Below are 18,368 nucleotides of genomic sequence, written 5' to 3' on the forward strand. Positions count from 1 at the left end.
AATGTGGTTCAAATTTGCCCTTGGTGAGAATCGAACCTAAGACCTCTCACTTACAAGTGAAGAGGGGTACCATTAGACCGTCGTACTAAGTGGCATTGCTTTTTGTCTTATTGTTTCTATAGGCTTAACCGTAACCGTTCAAGTAGGAGGAGAGGGAAGGGGAGAGAGATTAGGAGGGGAGATAATCCTCCTCCCACTTATATATGTGTGGTAAAAAAATGTACAGTAAAAGCTCTATAAAGTCATAAAGTTCGGACTAAACCAATTTGATAATTTTAAAGAGGTTATTACTTAATAGAGGTGTAGTTGAAAAAAAATTATTTGTTGACTTATTTATTCATAATGAATGTTGTGTTTCCTAATTAGGATTCATGAGGACAGTATGGAAATACCAAAAGTTTCATGCCAACAAGTTGGAAACATGCCTTAGAAGTTAGAAACATTATGGCTTCAACAAGAAACTGACCATGTTGACTATATATTAAGTACCGGCAAACTCAAAGACGTGACATCAACTTTAAAAACTAAAGGCTTGTTCCAAACAACTTTAGAGGAATATTTTAGTTCATCTTAAACGTTTAAATGTAATATTGCATACTCTCATGACAATTATTACCATATGGAAGTGTGTTTCCTTAAGATGAGAGCAAGAAAAATTATAACTTATTATAATGTGAAGTTTATTCTATATATAACTGGTCTCATATTGGAATCGAAATTTTTTTAGGACTTTAAAGAGATTATTCCTTTGTTCAGTATTATTTTAAAGAAGTTTTAACGTGCTATATTAAAATTATTGTACAGGGAGCTTATATTTGCAGTTTAAAATAGTCATCTGCCTCTTTTATCAAAAAAATAATAATAATAAATTAGAGAAAGCTAGACAACATTTAATCCATTTTTCTTAATTACCCGATAATTGCATGTGATTGGATAACCTAGTAGATACAGACACCCTCTTCTTCCCCAAATTAATGTAATAACTTTAAACTCTCCCCCTCTTCCCATGATGATAAAAAAAATAAAAAATTAAAAAATTAAACAACAAGGGTTAATAACATTAACACCCCTCACATCTTAATTCACTCTCACATAATCCCTTCAGTCAAAATTCTGCTAATAAATTAAAAATTCTACCCTTAAAACTAATTAATTAAATAATAAAGAAAAAAGTAAATATTAAAAGTAAATAAATTAAACATTAAAAAAAATAAATTTAAAACTTCTAAACAAGGTTGCTGCGTCTTCCAACCGAGCAAGCCTTTTGCCCTAGATCACAGCCATGTCTTCCAAGCAAGGTGGAATAGCAAAGTCCTTGGAGGCACCCGAGGCCAAGAAGGAGTACGACGAGTCCGATTTGGCCAACCTTCAGAAGGAAAATGATGAGGAAAAGGCACTGAAGGAGCTGAGGAGGGTTTAGGGATGAAGGTGGTGATGTTGGGACGACGGGAGGAAGAACTGTGGGGTGTGGAACTGGGGAGGGTTTAGGGTTCTCTCTTCTTTCTGACATATCAATCTTTCTCCTGCAAAAAAAGTTTAAAATTTAAAAAAAAAAAAAAAAATTCTCAAGGAAGAGCAATACGTTTTTTGCTTTCTTGGTTTTGTTTTTGTAGTGTTCCCGACCATGATTTCCCCCCTTTTGTTAAGATGCTTCAAATTAGTTAAGACAAACAACAGACTGATACAAAAGAATGAACCCCCTAAATCTGACCCACAAACAAAATAAGCAGAAGGAACCCCCTAAAAAACCCGATTTCATCTTTTTCTGAATATATATATATATATAATTAGTACAAGTAAAGAGAAAAAAATGTATGGTTTTCTTGCCAGGTTCCTACAAAAGGCAAAATATTAGGAATGGCGGAGAGATGAACCATTTGTGTGGCACTCTATTAATTTTAGGGTTTGCAAGGGAGAATTTGAGCTCTTCCTTCATTTGACAACCAGCTGAATGATTATCGATCTATAATTTCTTTTTTTCTTTCACATCTGAGTACTTGAGTAAAATAGGTCAAAATGAAATGGGGATCTATTTTAAATTTCAATAGTTGCTGTCACCGAACGGCATGTGTCTCGTATACATGACTTACACACGAGAATGCACATGTACCAATGAATCTCATATATAATCATTACCATTTATGGTATTTTTGTCATTAGATTGAAAATCCTTATTAAATTTCAAAATACTGATCATTCACATGATCGGTCTATCTTCACTAATGTTTTTAAATATCGTTCAAATTTAAAAAACCAATAAATACAAATTTCGTTCAAACTACCTCCAATTGGCCAGAGTGCCACTTCACCAATTGCCAAATATGACGATGAAGCACACCATAGTTGAAAGTTTGGCCAAAAGTAAAAAGTAAAATGAGGATAATATGGAAAAGCAAAGAAAATTTTCACTCTGAGTTGGAAACGCGTTGGCAAGATTGAGTCTCACTCTATGGCAATGGTTTGCACGAATTTTTCACCACTCGGTCAACCTAAAGAATTGTTAAAAGTTACGAGTGCGTGGAATCATATTGCATGACCATCAGTCAAGGTTCAAAGGCTGGCTAAGTATGTATAAGAGACATGTGCGTGGAATCATATGGCAGAGAATGTGTACTCTCTTGCAAGAAAGTAAGAGACATGTGCTCAACTTGGGACTATGTGGCGCTTAAGACCACTTTCACCGGTCCAAGAAAGGCAAAGTCAAGGGAAATTCTATTGCCCAAAATCCACTAAAGTGGCTTCAGCAGCCCAAATCTTGGAGGGCAGTTGCTGGGCTCCATCAAGTCCGTTGGAATGCCCGGCCTTTCTTTGCCAGGCATTTGAGCCAGCAAGCATAAGGCGACGTCATCATTATGTCAGCCATTTGATAGAGGGTTCCGCAACTAAAAAGCAACTCAGAGCCGTGGGATTCACCTAAATCAGCGGATTTCTAAAGGTCTGATGCTTTAGACCATTGGACTTTTTGAGGTAAAAAAATATGAAAAGTAGACCGTTGTGCCACCTAACATAACATGATGCGAAAATTTTAAATGAGTGAGGAAACCAATGGCTAGGATTAATCCAACGATATATATTATAAAAAATAAGAAAAGAAAATTTTTATTCTATAAATACCGAACCATCTTCTTCAATTCTCATATTACAAATCAATATTTATTTTTACTACAATCTCCTATATTTGTTTTTAACTTTTCTAATCCTTTGGTTAAAAAAAAAAAAAAAAAACCAAAAATGAGTGAGAAGGTAAATTGCTGTGCCAGGTAAGACATTGCTTGTTTGAGGCTTGGATGCGTGCTACTCATGACCTAGTCACGGGAAATGAGATGAAGGTGCAATAAATGTGGATGAGAATTTATCAAATTTGTCAAGAAGATTCAGAGCACATTTTGGACCGAGCAAATCTCTGTCGAGTTGGTATGAACATCTACATAAAGATTTGAATGCTTGGCAAGAAGCCTTCACAAAAGCAGAAGAAATTTATGAAGTGGTGATAATCCAATGAGTGAGGTAATAATATTTTATTATTAATAAATTTAAAATGTAATTAACATGTTATTGTTTAGACCTTTAGGCAATTAAAAGTAATCATTTCATTATGTTGTTTCACACTTTTTTTTCAGCAATTACAATCATAAATATGGTTCAATCTTGAAAACAAAAAAGCATTCATAAGGCACAAATGTTGGAACATTGTGAATCATACTCCGAAATGCAAAGTTCTACTTAGTGGTCCACAAGTTGTGTTGAAAAGATTCCTCTACATGAATCAACTACTGAAGAGTTGACATTGGAGACCCAACTGAATTAGTCGCATCGACCCAAGAAACCTTGAGGCCTATTGGGAAGAAGGCTACTAAAAAAAATAGTTTCAAAAAGGAATTGTTTGAATCATGCGTCACCCATTGGACCCAGAGTCGGTTAAAAATTAACCCTGTACCCAATGCAAATAAAAAATAAAATCAAAATGAAAAACTAAATTCACTTATGAAAATGATCTAGAAAACCTTACAAGGTGTACAATAATAAATCAAATTCTTAAATCCCCCATCTAACACAACCTCAACTCTTCTAGCCTCTGTCTTGCCAAACAACTCATCTGTAAAATACAAATTGAAGGCTGAGCAATAGCCACCGTCGCGCAGTGAGTAAAATATACAATATGCCAGTCAATCAATGTTGTTTTACTTGCACTGTAACATAGTATAATTATATCTCAATCTTTATGCCATATCTTGCCATATCATATCATCCCTTCACATGTTGGTTATCCTTCATAATATGTAACTCAGATGTGACACCTTAATTGATCATTATGCCCTAATGTACCCGTGTGCGATACATTTATCCTTGGATAACCCAACACTAAAAGTTTTCATGCTTGATGGACAATCTTGAGTAACTCAACATAGAATGTATATCAACTCATCAAAACATTTCCCGAAAACTAAGATGCTTGACTTGAAAATAGATTGAAATTTGTAAACAAAGAAAATCTACAATAGCTCGTGATTTTCACATTTATCAAAAGACAAGAAGTTTTCCAACAAATTATAAAAACTATCTCCACACCTCGAACGATAACCCCTAAACTCTCTTTCTTTCTTTCTCTTTACCCTCTCCCTTTTTAACTACATATAATCCTTGATGCATGCTGCCTTTTTTTTTTATGCTCCAAAAACAATGGAACAAAGCTCCTATTTATAGCTCACTAGAGCGGCTAAAAGCCTTGGTGCTTAAGTAAAACAATAATAAAATATAAAATAAGTTGTTGGGGCTCAAAAATGTCACACACCAACCCAGACAAGTCTCAAGGCACAATGGTCATGGAAAGCCTACATTCAAGCCCAAACACATGCCAAGGCATGAGATCAACGAGGAATATATTTACAAACATGTCATGCCACGGTGATTAAGTTGGATATTCATGCCATGCTTCATCGGGGTCATGGAAGACTTTAGGCTATTTGGGAGCGCAAAGATCCAAGCTCATACCCTTTGTATTTCATAGCAGGCATCATTGAGAGAGAATTAGCCTAGTTTACCCCTTTCCCTAGCAAGCCAACTCCCTTAGTTAGGATTAAACTAGATTCGTGCATTAAATGCTTGCTAAGCCCATCAAGTTAGGCATTTAATGTTGACTTTCCTTTCCCCTACACAAACAACCAACACACGAAAGTCATGAGGCGCGCTACTAGAAGTAGCCTATGCGGAAGGCCACCCTGGGAAAGCTGCGTCTCGGAAAAAAAATAAATAAATAAAATAAAAAATAAAAATAAATAAATAAATAAATAAAAAGCAAATTGCAGATCTCAACAGTGCAGCTATCTTACACCAAAATGGGAATAACAGGAGGGTTAGGGAGAAAGGAGAATAAGGCCAAGACATAAAGGGAGATTCCTTAAGCGTAGAGAAGAGCCCTTCGCTTACATAAAAAAGGAGAAGCCATCACAGAAATGGGGGATGGGAAGAACACAGAAGAGGAGATAGAGAAAACATAATGAGAGAGAACCACCCAGGAATAAGCCCAAAAAGTTCCACTTAGCCCAAAAGCATACTCCAAGCCCCAAGCATCACCATCCATACAACCTTAGCAATTTCCATAGCTTTGCATCAAATATCCCAGCCATTAGAAACCTTACTATCACCCTAGGAAAGCCTAGATTACAACAAAGAATGTCATTGCAACCATGCAAATCCTTTCTTTCTCATGTAAATTGATAATCTTCTAGCTTCCACATCATGCTTCACTTGAGCAAGTCATTATCTTGATCATTCATGCTATCTTCGAGCCGTTGATGTTACCGGGGTATTTCCTAAGACAAGCTAACTTTTTCGAGATATCTCGGGACTTGTTATGAATTCGTACCAAGAGAGAAAAGAGGACGTTCTCAAAGCCCAAGTCCACCTCGACCTAACAGTCCCCCAACATAAGTAATATAAAAATATGTAAGGATAAGACATGTGGCCAAAAGATAGGAAGGTAGAAACTAACTTCAACACATGTCCTATTCGGTGGCATCTAAGTGTTTGCTCACATCTAATAATGCACAACATGGTGTTGTTGAATCAATATACTACTTTTTACCATATATTTGTATTATCTTTCTAATAGACTTGGAACTCTTCTTTCTCTATTGGAAAGATAGTATAAATAAGGGGGTTTTGAACTTTAATCCTTTAATAAGATTAAAATTTAATAAAAATCTGGTGTTAGATTGTATATTGATTTTAGTCCCTTAATGTGTATTTAATTCAAATTCATATTATATTTTTGTTTTGATATTTAATAGATATCTTATTCAATGTCATTACATTAAATTTTAAATTTATTATTTTACACATTTTAATTCAATAATTTTATTTAACTTCCTCTAATTAATGTACCTAAACGTCTGTACCTAAATATATTGTAGTGAACTAGTAGCACATAAGAATTAAGCAAAACATAATTGTACCGAAAATTTCGTACCTAATTATATGATACTAAACTAGTATACTGAAATGTCGGTACTTAATAATATTATACTAAACTAGTGTACCGAAATGTCCGTACCTAAACATATTATACTAACATAATGTACCAAAATGTTCGTATCTAAATATATTGTAATGAATTAGTGGCACATAAGAAAATATGCAAAAACATAAGTGTACTAAAAAATCTCTACGAAAATAATTTCTTATATAAGATATTTACCATAATGAAAATTAAAATTTATAATATTTTCATAAAATTTAAATTCATAAAATTATTTAATATAAAAGAGAGACATTAAATGCATATGATGACATTAAATAAAGTCTAGGAACTAAAATTAATTTTTAATCATGTATAAGATATTTTTCTAAACTTCATCTTATTAAGAATTAAAATCTAATTTTCTATATAAATAATAGTACAAATATGTAATTAGCATAACATTACTCCTTTGCATGCAAATCATGGCCACCTCCTGCTAAATATTCGAATGAAAAGACAACTCAAGTTAAAGATGGGAATAGGTTTGCTGACGTATATTATATATGCACACATATAAAAATATTGATATATAATATAGATAATACGAGTTACCACATAATAATAATTCAAAATTAGTTCACAAATTGTCGGGATACATGTTCCAACGCCTCAAATATATGTCTCCTGATTTAAAACGTTTTTGGAGAAGCTAAAAAAAGGGCGCGTCGTAAGAAGAAGGTTTTCCCCAAAAGATGAGGAAGTTCCATACATTCTAAAGGAAGACAGACTTAGCCCCACTAATTTTATCCCCTAGATTGTAGGCTACAAAGAATAATATTGTTTCAATATTTGCTTTTTAATTTTTAATTTATTATGCTTATTGGATAAGAACATATGATATTATGTGAATGATCGAGAATCTTATAAAAATTTGAGTAGATATTATTAGTAAATAATAAAGCGATAATGACACATGAAGATTAAAACCAACAAAGTGTAAAAAAAATATTTCTGAAAAGTAGTCATCATTGCCCTTTGATGGAGGTGCACGACAATAAATATAGTTCTTATGTTAAATTTGACTGCTTGTGGCTTCTCATCTTTCAAAGCTATGTTTTATTAGGTGCCTAGTATCTATAACAATCTTTGTATTAAGTATTTATCCTGCCAATATAATGTAATCCCTTTATTTAAAGGACTGATTCCGTGGATCATCATATTAGTAGTATATGTATTTAGAATGGAGTTATCCCTTCTCAAGCCAAAAATGCTCTTCTATTTGTCTCTAGAGGCCTCGGGTGCCCCAAAGCTTCTCTTTAAATTAATTCCTTTATTTTCTGAAAGGGAAATGTTATTGGCACTCTAAAAATCTCATTCTACACTCTTCACAAGGGTATTTTTCTTTTCAAATATAAAAAGTTTAGAGTGTAGAATAAGATTTTTGAAGTGCCAAAAACAATTCCCTTTTGAAAAAATGTTATTTATCTTCTCGTTTTCTTGTATCATAAACGTGAAAAGAAAAGAGAAAGCGTACAGATACTTTTGTATATATGGACACTTTTGAGAATGCGTTATATTTTACGAAGTGTTTGCCTTTGCCATCCTTATCCCTTGGGAATGAATGTATCGATGAAGTTTTCTACAATCAAATTAGTACCTCCATTATACATCGAAAGTCCTTTTTTGTTTTTTTTTTTTTTTTAAAAAATGATATTATCTACACTAAGGGGTAGAGAAGTAGGCTAAGCCTCATATTGGACTAGCCATAATAATATGATTCAAATTCACCTTTTGTGATAATCGAAACTAACAATTATCGCTTACAAGTGAAGACGAATATTACTAGACTGTAATACTAAATAGTTAAATCGAAAGTTTTATGAAATCGAATAAAGATACTGTTGAATAAAGTAAATATTTTAATTCATATAAATCTTACTGCTATGCAAAACAAACACTAAAATGTAAATAAAGTTTTTCCCCGATCGACTATCATTGTCCAAGTGTCAACATTTGCAAATCCATTTTTCATTCCTAAAATGGCCACAGAATACTGAAACGGAAAAAATTGGACGCATTTTTAACAGTTTTCTTATACCTAATCTGAATAATATACGAGTTGATTAGCAAAACACATCTGGTTCCTGTGTTCATGGCATTTATGAAAAATAATACACGAAAACTGACACATCCTCAACATAATCTCTCCAGACAAGAATTACTAACAAAACCAATAAAAAATGCGAAAAAATTTCCCTCCACATCAGTCCTACCTGCAATGAACCTACAGAACATGACAACCCATGAAAATTTCAAAGGACAAATAAAGATTTAATAAAGACTCTAGTAGTAACAACAATATTAAGCATGGACACATGAGTCACATGACATGATATAAAGACCTATAAAATAAAAGTGACGGTGTATCATCAAAATCTAACTGTGAACATGCCTGATGGTTGGCAGCACTGGCACTCCAAATATGCAGGGTGAACCTGTTCCCACGCTATTGAAACTAAAGCACTTCCCGGCTGAAGCTGCTGATGGCCCAGTCCCATTTTTTTTTTTATCTTCAACCACATCATCCTTCACAACCATCGTTGTTGTCGCCGCCACCATCACCAACATCATTATCATCATCATCATCATCATTCCCATTATGATTCTCGTTCTCATTCATGTTCTCGTTCTCATTCCCATTCCCATTGCAAGCAAACGGGGAAATCAAAATCTCATCATCAAGCGGTATAAGCTGCAAAGTGAGCCTGCCATTTGACCTATGAGCCCTGAAGTACTCATGATGCCTAACCTTCTCCTCCGTGAGAATCAATCTCCCATCATCTGTGCAATGCCTCTTCAACACCCAAGGCATACGAGAAGGCAAGTTCTCAGTGCGTGCCAACAAAGGTATAGGAGGTGGAAACTCCTTATTCTTCAATGCCCATTTTTGCTCCCTCCTACTCCTTACCCTCTCACCAAAATTACCATCATGCCCATCACCACCGCTACCGGTCACCTTCGGTAGCAGTTGATGATCCTCACCGTCCTTAAGCACGTCAGTCGAGCTCTCCATTCCAATGTAATCTCCACACAAAAGAGAAGAGGAAGTTGGGGATAGCAAGTCGGACAGCGTCATGGAGCAAGTTTTATGAGATGGGTTTTTTTTGGGGTCTAGGATTAAGGCCTTGAAACCAAATCCTAGGCGGGTTGGAGTTCGGTTTTGGCATGAGCGAGGCTCATTGGTGATCTGCATAGTGTTATTATACAAGTGCATTATGTGAGACAGATACGGACAGTGTGGCAGAGCTCTCTCAGGCTGATTTGTTTAAATGATGGTTTGGAAATTACAGAGATGAGTGTATTGGATAGCAAGAGCCAGCTAATATTTGTGACATAAATATTTGGCTTTATTCAGGAAGCAAAATCTGATAAAATTGATGTGTTGCACTGTGACTTGCCTGGAAAATTTCAGAACAAGAAACCAAAAGAAAGTTTGTTAAGCCTGCAAGTGTAAATATTTGGTAAATATTGCTAATAAGTAATAGCTGAAATAAGTAAAACCTAGAAATGATACAACAAAATAGAGGGTTGTCAAGAAAATTTTACAAATTGTATTGTATTGTATGAAAAAAAAAAAAAAAATTAATTGCCAAACTGTGAATTTGAACAAGGCACATTCGAATTTTGCTATTTATACTGTTAATCTAGACCAAGTATTTAATTTTTTTGAAAGTTCAGTGCATAATGCATCAAATTGTTAATCTAAATTATACATTCAAATTCATCAAAAATGCATGCCATGTTAGATTGTTTATCAGACTGAAGATTCAAATTCATTTGAAATTCAATGCATGACACATTAGATTGTTAATTTATACCGTACATTCAAATTTATTTAAACATTCATATTCATTTGAAATTCAATGTATAACTCGTCATATTCTTATTCTAAAATGTACAATCAGATTCATTTGAACATTCATTGACAATTAATATTACACATTTTATTCTTAGTCTTACGCATGGTCTGTGGATTTTATTCTTAGTCTTACACATTTTATTCTTAGTCTTACGCATGCTCTTTTTACTCAAAAATAATAATAACTTTGAATTTAGTCTTACGCATGGTCTGTGGATTGCAACACGTGCAATTTTCAAGGCATATATGGCTATATGTATGTATGAGTAATGCTAGGTAGACTAAATTTGCAAACTAAATTATGTGTCACCAATAAGAAATAAACTCGTTAATCAACACTTTATCCCTAGCATAATCCATGTCATTTAGTTTGTAAAATTTAGTTTAAAATTTTGGTCTTCCTAATATTATCTTGATTGAAATTACCTAATCACGTCGTGGCTCTGATCAACGGCCCAAAATGCATGACTGTATGCCATCCAACGAGAAGCGTATTATATAAAATTAGAACACAAAACACTAAATTGGTTGTTACACAAAAAAAAAAAAAAAAAAAAAAAAAAAAAAAAAAAAACTAAAACTAAATTGGAGAGGAATAGAATTCTCTTCCCTCCTATTTCCATCTCCTTCTCTCTCTTCCTCTAATACATTGCTTTTTGTCTTCTTTTGGCTATTAAAAATTAACACAAAACATTAACGTGACTTAACCGTAACCGTTCAAAGAGGAGGGGAGAGAATCCTACTCCAATTGGTAGAAGCACAAAACACAAAAGGAAACGTATATGCGTCCGAAGAACTCGAGAGACAAATTATGCAGGTATACAAATCAGCATGCAAACCTGCAAACTAGCATCCCTACTTTCGGTTTTTTAATGTTATTGTTTGCTTCAACCATAATTTGCAAATAATTAAACATAATAAATAAATAAACTAATATCATATTAAATGTGAGACCATGATTTTGTGATGAAGGTGATGAATTTTGACAATTTTGTTTGTATTACCGATTAGCAACTAAAGGAGATGGTAATATTAAGAAGAAATAATTTCACTTTTAAACATTAAGAAGCAGATATTAATTCCAGGGAAAAAAAAAAAAAAAAAAAAAAACACTGAATTCAGGCAATGTGAAAGAATAAAAAATGACCCAGAAATGGAAATTAACCAACAGTGAAAGCCGATATTCAAAAGATTAATTACAAGGAAATCAATTAGTGAGCTACCCATTCAACGAATTCATATCCAAATGCACATTTATAAGCTGAATGAAAAATTAATGTTGGCATGAACAAAGAACAAAACATTCAAGAATAAGCACACAATGCAGCTCAAAAAAAAAAAATTTAATTAAATAAGAATTCGGAGTTAACAATTTTGATAAATCAAGAGCTCGATTCCTTCGTATCACATTAAAAGATAAACATACAACTGTAGAAAAATGATTCTCAATTATTGATGACGATAAGTCGAGCTCGATTCCATCTAATCATAAGAGAACGATTACGAAAACGAAAAACTTACAGGATGAAAGAGGATTAAGATGTAGATGATAAGTAGGGTTGTTGTTTGTGTAGTCACAACAGGGATGTTGATAGAGGTGGTGGAGAAGAAGAGGGTACGAAGCCACACAACTCATAATGATCAAAGAAAGAGAGAGTGGCACCGTCACCAAGAGAAATTCTTTTGTTTGTGTATTGTTTTAATAGAGACTTTTACTTGAATTTGGGATTCAAAAAACACAAAAACAAATAAAAGTGCCCTCGTTTTTGGATTTCTTTTTAAACGTAACGGGAGTGTGTGTTTGTTAGCCTTGTCTATCCTATCCGTCTCTGAGAGGGAGGATTTGTGTGATGAGTTCTAAAAATAGGCAATTGTGTTCTAGGGATTAGCGTGATAACCGAGTATGACTCTGCGTAGTACTTGAGATGTCCAGACATTTTGGGAATTTTATTCCACACAAATTCATATGCTTTTTTTGTTCAACTTATGCCCTATCGGCTTTAGAGTTTTAAAACGAGATTTTTTAGTATGCATCCATGTATAGTACATATTGCTAGTTTTACTGGTTCGATTTTTTACCGTATATTTAATCATTCATTGATCCGTTGCATGTAATACAGCGAAACCATAGTACAGGTTTTGGATTTTAACATTAAAAATATTTCTAGATTACTAAAATGTTCCCTAAACTCATTTGTCTATGAAAAAATTGGCATTGGCAGCACCACTGTATTTTATGTGAACATGTCAAATTCGGAGATAATTATGACTTCAATATTCTTGGTTTTTCGACTAACTTTAATGCGTTAAGGATTAAATTTCAACTTCCATAAAAAATGATTAAATTTCGACTTTAATTATGTATTGGTTCTAGGGTTCAACTACTGTGTAGGTTAGATGCTGCGGGGAACACCATGAATTTAAGTTGTAGATGGCTGGGGTACGTCTTTTGAGATTTTAGATATAGAACTGAAACAATATGGAGGAGATTGGCATTTAGATAATGTGATAAATCCAAGGAAAAAGCAAATTTTCCTTTTTCTAAAAAGAGATGACAAAAAGAAATTTAAACACGATGGTATTGTCTCTTTTTTTTTTTTTTTTATAAGATGAATGCTAAGAATGCTATTTCAAAAATGAAACTACATAAATTTTCTATCATTTCATGTTTTTTGCACAATTTTTTATAATATTGGTATGAAAATGATCTACATAGGATCACCATTTAAAGATAGTGAACAATAATGCACCCTAAACTGTGAGGTAGCAAGTCCCGTTAGCATTTTTATTTTTATAAACAATTAAACATGATGACATATTGATAAATCAACTTTATCATATGATTTTGGTTGCCATCTACACGCAAATTAATGCAATGTTTTCTTATATTCAGGGGAGGATTGAGGAATTTGGTCTAAGGCAAGGCGAGGTTAAAAAGGAGTTATTCTAGACAATGTTGAGACCCAAAAACGTTATATTCAAGTCCAATCAAGTCTCAAAACTCAATTGTCATACAAGTTCTAAGCCAAGCTTAAACACATGCAAAGGTGTGGAATCAAAAAAGAAAGATATTCACAATCATGCCACGCTATACTAATTAAACCGGACATTTGGATAAATCATGTCATGTCCATGCAAATCCATGCATATTTATCACGCCACGCTTTATCACGCTAAGTAGTGTTCACACTAACGTAAACCCAAGTCACATGTATAGGGCTTGCCAAGTGAATTATGGTGTGGATGGTTAAGGAAGTTTATTGGGCCTATGAGGAGTCAAAATTATGGAAGACTATGGCTACTTGTGCCCAAAGATCCAAGCCCACAATCTTTAAAGTCCACATGGGTGAGTTTGAGAAAGAACAAACTTAGTTTCCTTTTTTATCTAGCAAGCCAACCAATCCAGTTAGGAAGAAACCAAACCCTAAGCCTTAACTTCACGTGAAAGCCTAGCAAAACATGCATTTAATGAAGAGAGAGGATGAACGTTGAGTGAAAGTCGCGAGAAGGTTGTGGAAACTAACCCAAGAAAGCAGTGCTTTGGAAGGAGGTGCAACGCAGTCTTCACGAGCGCATCAACACTCATTTGCATTATATCAATAAGGAAGGTCACAATTATGTCAGGAGAAAGAGGAATGTAGACCTAGCCATAATTAGATATTCCGTAGGAAGTCTAGAAAAGCATTATTTACCTACAAAAAGGGAGAACTAAATACAAAAACAGGGAACAACAAAGAGGGAGAGAAATAGAACATAGAACATTAGAGGGAGATTCAAGGTTGTACTACACCAAACTAGGGAAATCACTCTCTAATTGCAAACAGTCTTGGACCTTCGAGAAAACCATCTCCCTGCAACCTTAGGGTTTTCCCTAACCTTCCCTCAACCCTTTATGTTAACAGAAGCCCTTTTAGAACCTTAGAAAACCCAGTTTACCCAACCTAGAACACCAGGCAACCATGCAAACTCTCTATCTCCCATGCTAAACTGATAAGGTTCTAACTTCCACACCATGCCTCACTTGAGCAAGCCATTATTTGCTTAATTGTGATGTCTATGATCTAACCAGAATATTTTCTAAGGCTTGCTAATTCTTTCGAGATATTCCGGGACTTAGTATGAAAGCAAACCAAGGGAGGCAAAAGGATACTTGCAAAGCCCAAGTTCATCTCGATCTAAAAGTCCTCCAAAAGACAACAAAAACCTTTAATATTAAACAACACTATTATCATTCATGAATTTGAATAAAACTCATTACATTTACAAGCTACAATTGTCTTCAACGAGATTTTATACCATCAAAACATTGCATTAAGATTTCTTTATCAATATGAGCATAACATTTTCTTCTCAATTTAAACAATCGAGATGTCACTCAAATATTAATCTCTTATTCTATTACGAAGTCAATTTTGATAGCTTGATTGTGGTGCTGGAAGATTGAAAAGAAGATTGAGATAGTAAGATTTGAGTGAAGCGAGTGAATTGTGTTTGAAATGGAAGATAAAAGCCAAAAATGTCTGCTAGTTTCAGGTACAAAAGGGATCTACAATCCGTAAATCATTTGATACTTCTAGATGCCAAAAAATCATCATCTTTTCCTAAACTTTTGTACAAACAGATTGAATTTTTGAAAATGATGATGATTTGTTAATTCTGGATGTAACAAAGGTCCAAAGGGCCAACCCAGAAGCCTGATTCAGCCTCAAAAGCAAGATCCAGACTCCACCATTAGACCTAACGAGCCCAAGCTAGAACCAAGATGTAATGGACTTATGAGCAAGGCATTTGCTGGCCTGGTGTTAGGCCAACCAGGCCCGACTTTTTGTTGGATCACGTTGGAATCAAATTTTCCTATCCAAGTTGAAGAACTCGGTAATTCTTTTCAGCACATTATTTTTCACAAGTAAGCGGTTGAAATTTTATCAAATGAAATACATTTAGTTAAATCTAACCCTTACTTTTTGTGTTTTGATGTGCAGGACAGCACTCACGGCCAACTATTGTCGCACTTATGGGTCTACTTGAGACATAAATGTTCACCCACGACCCATCGCCATGCACTGTTTTGCACGTAAACCACCATATTGATGATGTATCCCACCGTATTCTGTATAATAACTATTCACTATCTATACCAATATGGTAAAAATACGTTTCCTAAATACTATGTACAATGTGCTCACAACCAAAGTGCACGGATGAGCAAACCTCCTGCTTGGTATTGCTTTTGGAACGACTAAAAATGCTCTTTGATAATTAAAAAAAACGTTTGTATTTGGCATAAACACTTGCTAATAAAAATGATTTCTGAAAAAAACCAGTAAAATGCTTCTTCAAGAGTAATCACCTGAATCTTAATCAATCACTAGCACTTACGAACAAAAACGGTTTCTAAAGAAGCAAAATCCCACACCAAACTGAAACCTATCTTGTTATCCAGCATTTCATACTATGCTATTTTTTTGCTTAACTACTTAGCGTAAGCATTTCAGTTCAAGATTCGAATGAAAAACACCGAATGGGATATCTAATGTAACAAAATTAACTTTAATGAGTCTCAAGATGCCATGCATCAAGTCACAACGAAGATCACCTTACACATATAGTAGACCCTAAGCATTCGGAAACTTAGCAACACGACAACCTTGTCAAAGAAAATCGAGAACTTCATTCAAAGAAAAGAAAGGGCAAGTCTCAAAACAAAACACTACACTCAACATAGAGGTATCATCCTACTCTCCTTCACTGACCACCAGGCAGCGTCTTGATAATATCCGAATCACCTGAAGATAATACCAAATGACAAAGTTAGCCAAATCAGTTTTTCACAGATCGGCAAACAAATCGCTTAGAATGATACGAAAACTATGGAGTACCTGCATCAATGATGCTAAGGCAAGACACCCGGAAATACTTTCCACATGCTGTGCCGAGCTCAACATTGTCTGAAAACAGAACAAATGGTAAGGCAGATGAAAAGATGCAAGTGTAGTAGGCAAACTAATTCTCATTTTATTAACATAAAATGAATAAAAGCATAAGACTCAGCATTCTGCAGCATATATGATCATACTTATGTTATACATGGGAACATGAAGAAAGACCCGAAAAACAAATCAGTCAAGGGCATTCCTATTCCATACAGGATACAGCACTAGACGATAAATAAAAGGCATTTTATGCATGCGAGAATATCGAACATAATGAGATTATTGTGACCTAAGAGTAACTCAACTAGACTAAGCAACAACATTCTACCACAACAAACCAATATTTCAGGGAAGGAAGATATATGTTCCTAAATCACGCAAACACAGAACATGATGTGAATGGAGGAACTAATGAATACCCACAATAAAGTATACCGTCCAGTGAAAATCCAAGAGCCAATAGGGCAAGGTAAGATGACCAAGGCAATCATGCACCATGGACTAATTGACACAGCGAGATAAGTTGCAACATCAATCAGCCAAGACATATCCCATTAATCTAAACCTTCTGCGTACTAGCAATCACAGTTTCAATGAGAGCCGGTGACACCAGAACTATCTCGATTCGTAATCAAGAGACAACAAGTCAACAAGTGAGAACAAGAATCATATTCTATAATGCTTATCCATATTCTCTTTCTATCGTGAAAGTCAGCAATTGCTGGGATTGTCCTTCATTCTTCAATCAGTGAACCCTCATTTTCCATCACTAATCAAACACCTTATTACACACCTTGAATTTATCACAATTTTAACATCTACTTTCGCTTCTTCAACACTTTCTAGTCGAGAAACAGCCATTTACTCTCATATAAACACTACCCATCTCAAACTCACACTAACAATAACACACAACAAAAACAAATCAAAAACCAAATGAATAAACAAAAAAGTAATTCCAAATATTACTTCAAATGTATGATAAATCTGATAAAAATAAAATCCCATATAAACCTTCAATAAATCACTTACTTCCATTGTAGTGGTGAACCCCAACCTTGGCGAGCATAGCATAGTACTCGATCTCTGACTTCCGCAGAGGTGGGCAATTGTTGGAAATGATAATCAGCTTCCCTGCAATTTTCCAAAAAATCAAAACAAAATCCCAAATCGCAAAACTTGAAATTGAACACAAATCGAATCACAACAATTTAGCAAATAATCAAAAGGATTGGAGATTTCAAGAGATAAGAAATGTGCCTTTGGAGTTGCGAAGGGAATCGATGACGGTCTTGTAGCCGAGAGTGTACTTGCCACTCTTCATGACGAGAGCGAGCCTTGTGTTGATGCTCTCATGGGTCTTCTTCGTCTTCTTCGGGGCCACCATTTTCGACGATTGAAGGTTCTTCGCTGCTGCTCGAAGGCTTTGTCTCTGTCTCTCTCTCGCTCTCTGCCGCCGAAGGTGAACAGGCTTGAAGAAGTGGGGAAGGGCTGGCTGCTAGGGTTTAGTATTTGATGCCAATGAGAGATGGGCTTGCACGTGCCAGTCGCGTGAGTTGCCTAGGCATATTAGGGTTTCGGTTTTTTCATAATTACATTATGCATCCTTGTTTTTAGGATACGTAACAGTTTGGTCCTTCCTACACATTCACATATATAATATGGCAAGTTCATTATAATACTTAACCAACTCTCTCACCCTCTTATTGTAGAGATTATCGTTTATTCATAAAAAATAAAATAAAAATAAAAAATAAAAAATCATTTTTGAATATCAGAATTTTACGGTCATGATATCGAATTGAAGAGAATGAATCTTGTGTAGAAAGGAAGTGACTTGCTATATTGTAGCATTGGTTTGGTTGAGATATTTGTAAGGTTAAAGTGGGCATGATGGTGGCTGGGTTTCCTATTCAGCATGGCAGCATCATCTATTCTTGCACACTTGAAACAATTGAACTATTGAGGTAGAAATTTTAATTATAATGCCATGGTGGTGGCTGAGAATAGGAACTCTTAAGATTGTGAGAGGTGGTTGTAGGTGTTGTTTATTTTA

The 18,368-nt window shown here is 34.6% G+C and overlaps 2 protein-coding genes and 1 long non-coding RNA gene across 3 annotated transcripts; all 3 read right to left on the minus strand.

The window, feature by feature from the left end:
• Positions 1 to 1,158: 1,158 nt before the first annotated feature.
• Positions 1,159 to 1,975, minus strand: LOC125476937. The gene is made up of 2 exons (XR_007258220.1): positions 1,875 to 1,975; positions 1,159 to 1,523 (listed from the first exon to the last, which is right to left on the minus strand). It is a non-coding gene; the product is annotated as an uncharacterized LOC125476937 (long non-coding RNA).
• Positions 1,976 to 9,041: 7,066 nt separating this feature from the next.
• LOC103938889 lies at positions 9,042 to 9,596 on the minus strand. Its single transcript, XM_048583008.1, has one exon. The coding sequence runs from the start codon at positions 9,594 to 9,596 to the stop codon at positions 9,042 to 9,044; it is 555 nt and encodes a 184-aa protein (XP_048438965.1).
• A 6,310-nt stretch (positions 9,597 to 15,906) lies between these two features.
• On the minus strand, positions 15,907 to 17,804 carry LOC103938884 (60S ribosomal protein L30). The gene is made up of 4 exons (XM_009348933.3): positions 17,573 to 17,804; positions 17,345 to 17,446; positions 16,259 to 16,327; positions 15,907 to 16,165 (listed from the first exon to the last, which is right to left on the minus strand). Exons 1-4 carry the CDS (start codon positions 17,697 to 17,699, stop codon positions 16,125 to 16,127), a joined length of 339 nt encoding a protein of 112 aa, XP_009347208.1. The 5' UTR covers positions 17,700 to 17,804; the 3' UTR covers positions 15,907 to 16,124.
• Between the last annotated feature and the right edge of the window lie 564 nt (positions 17,805 to 18,368).

The sequence above is a fragment of a genome, unplaced genomic scaffold (genome assembly GCF_019419815.1).
Source record: "Pyrus x bretschneideri cultivar Hongxiangsu unplaced genomic scaffold, Pyrus_bretschneideri_v1 Contig2, whole genome shotgun sequence".
Lineage (NCBI taxonomy): Eukaryota > Viridiplantae > Streptophyta > Magnoliopsida > Rosales > Rosaceae > Pyrus > Pyrus x bretschneideri.

Bases quoted from the DNA above. Each gene is read 5' to 3' on its own strand.
- LOC103938889 (XM_048583008.1), bottom strand. From the start codon at position 9,596: ATGACGCTGTCCGACTTGCTATCCCCAACTTCCTCTTCTCTTTTGTGT.
- LOC103938884 (XM_009348933.3), bottom strand. From the start codon at position 17,699: ATGGTGGCCCCGAAGAAGACGAAGAAGACCCATGAGAGCATCAACACA. The intron at 17,447-17,572 runs GCACATTTCTTA...GGAAAATTGCAG, and splicing joins TTCCCTTCGCAACTCCAAAG to GGAAGCTGATTATCATTTCC. The intron at 16,166-16,258 runs GTACTCCATAGT...TATTATCTTCAG, and splicing joins CCTTAGCATCATTGATGCAG to GTGATTCGGATATTATCAAG.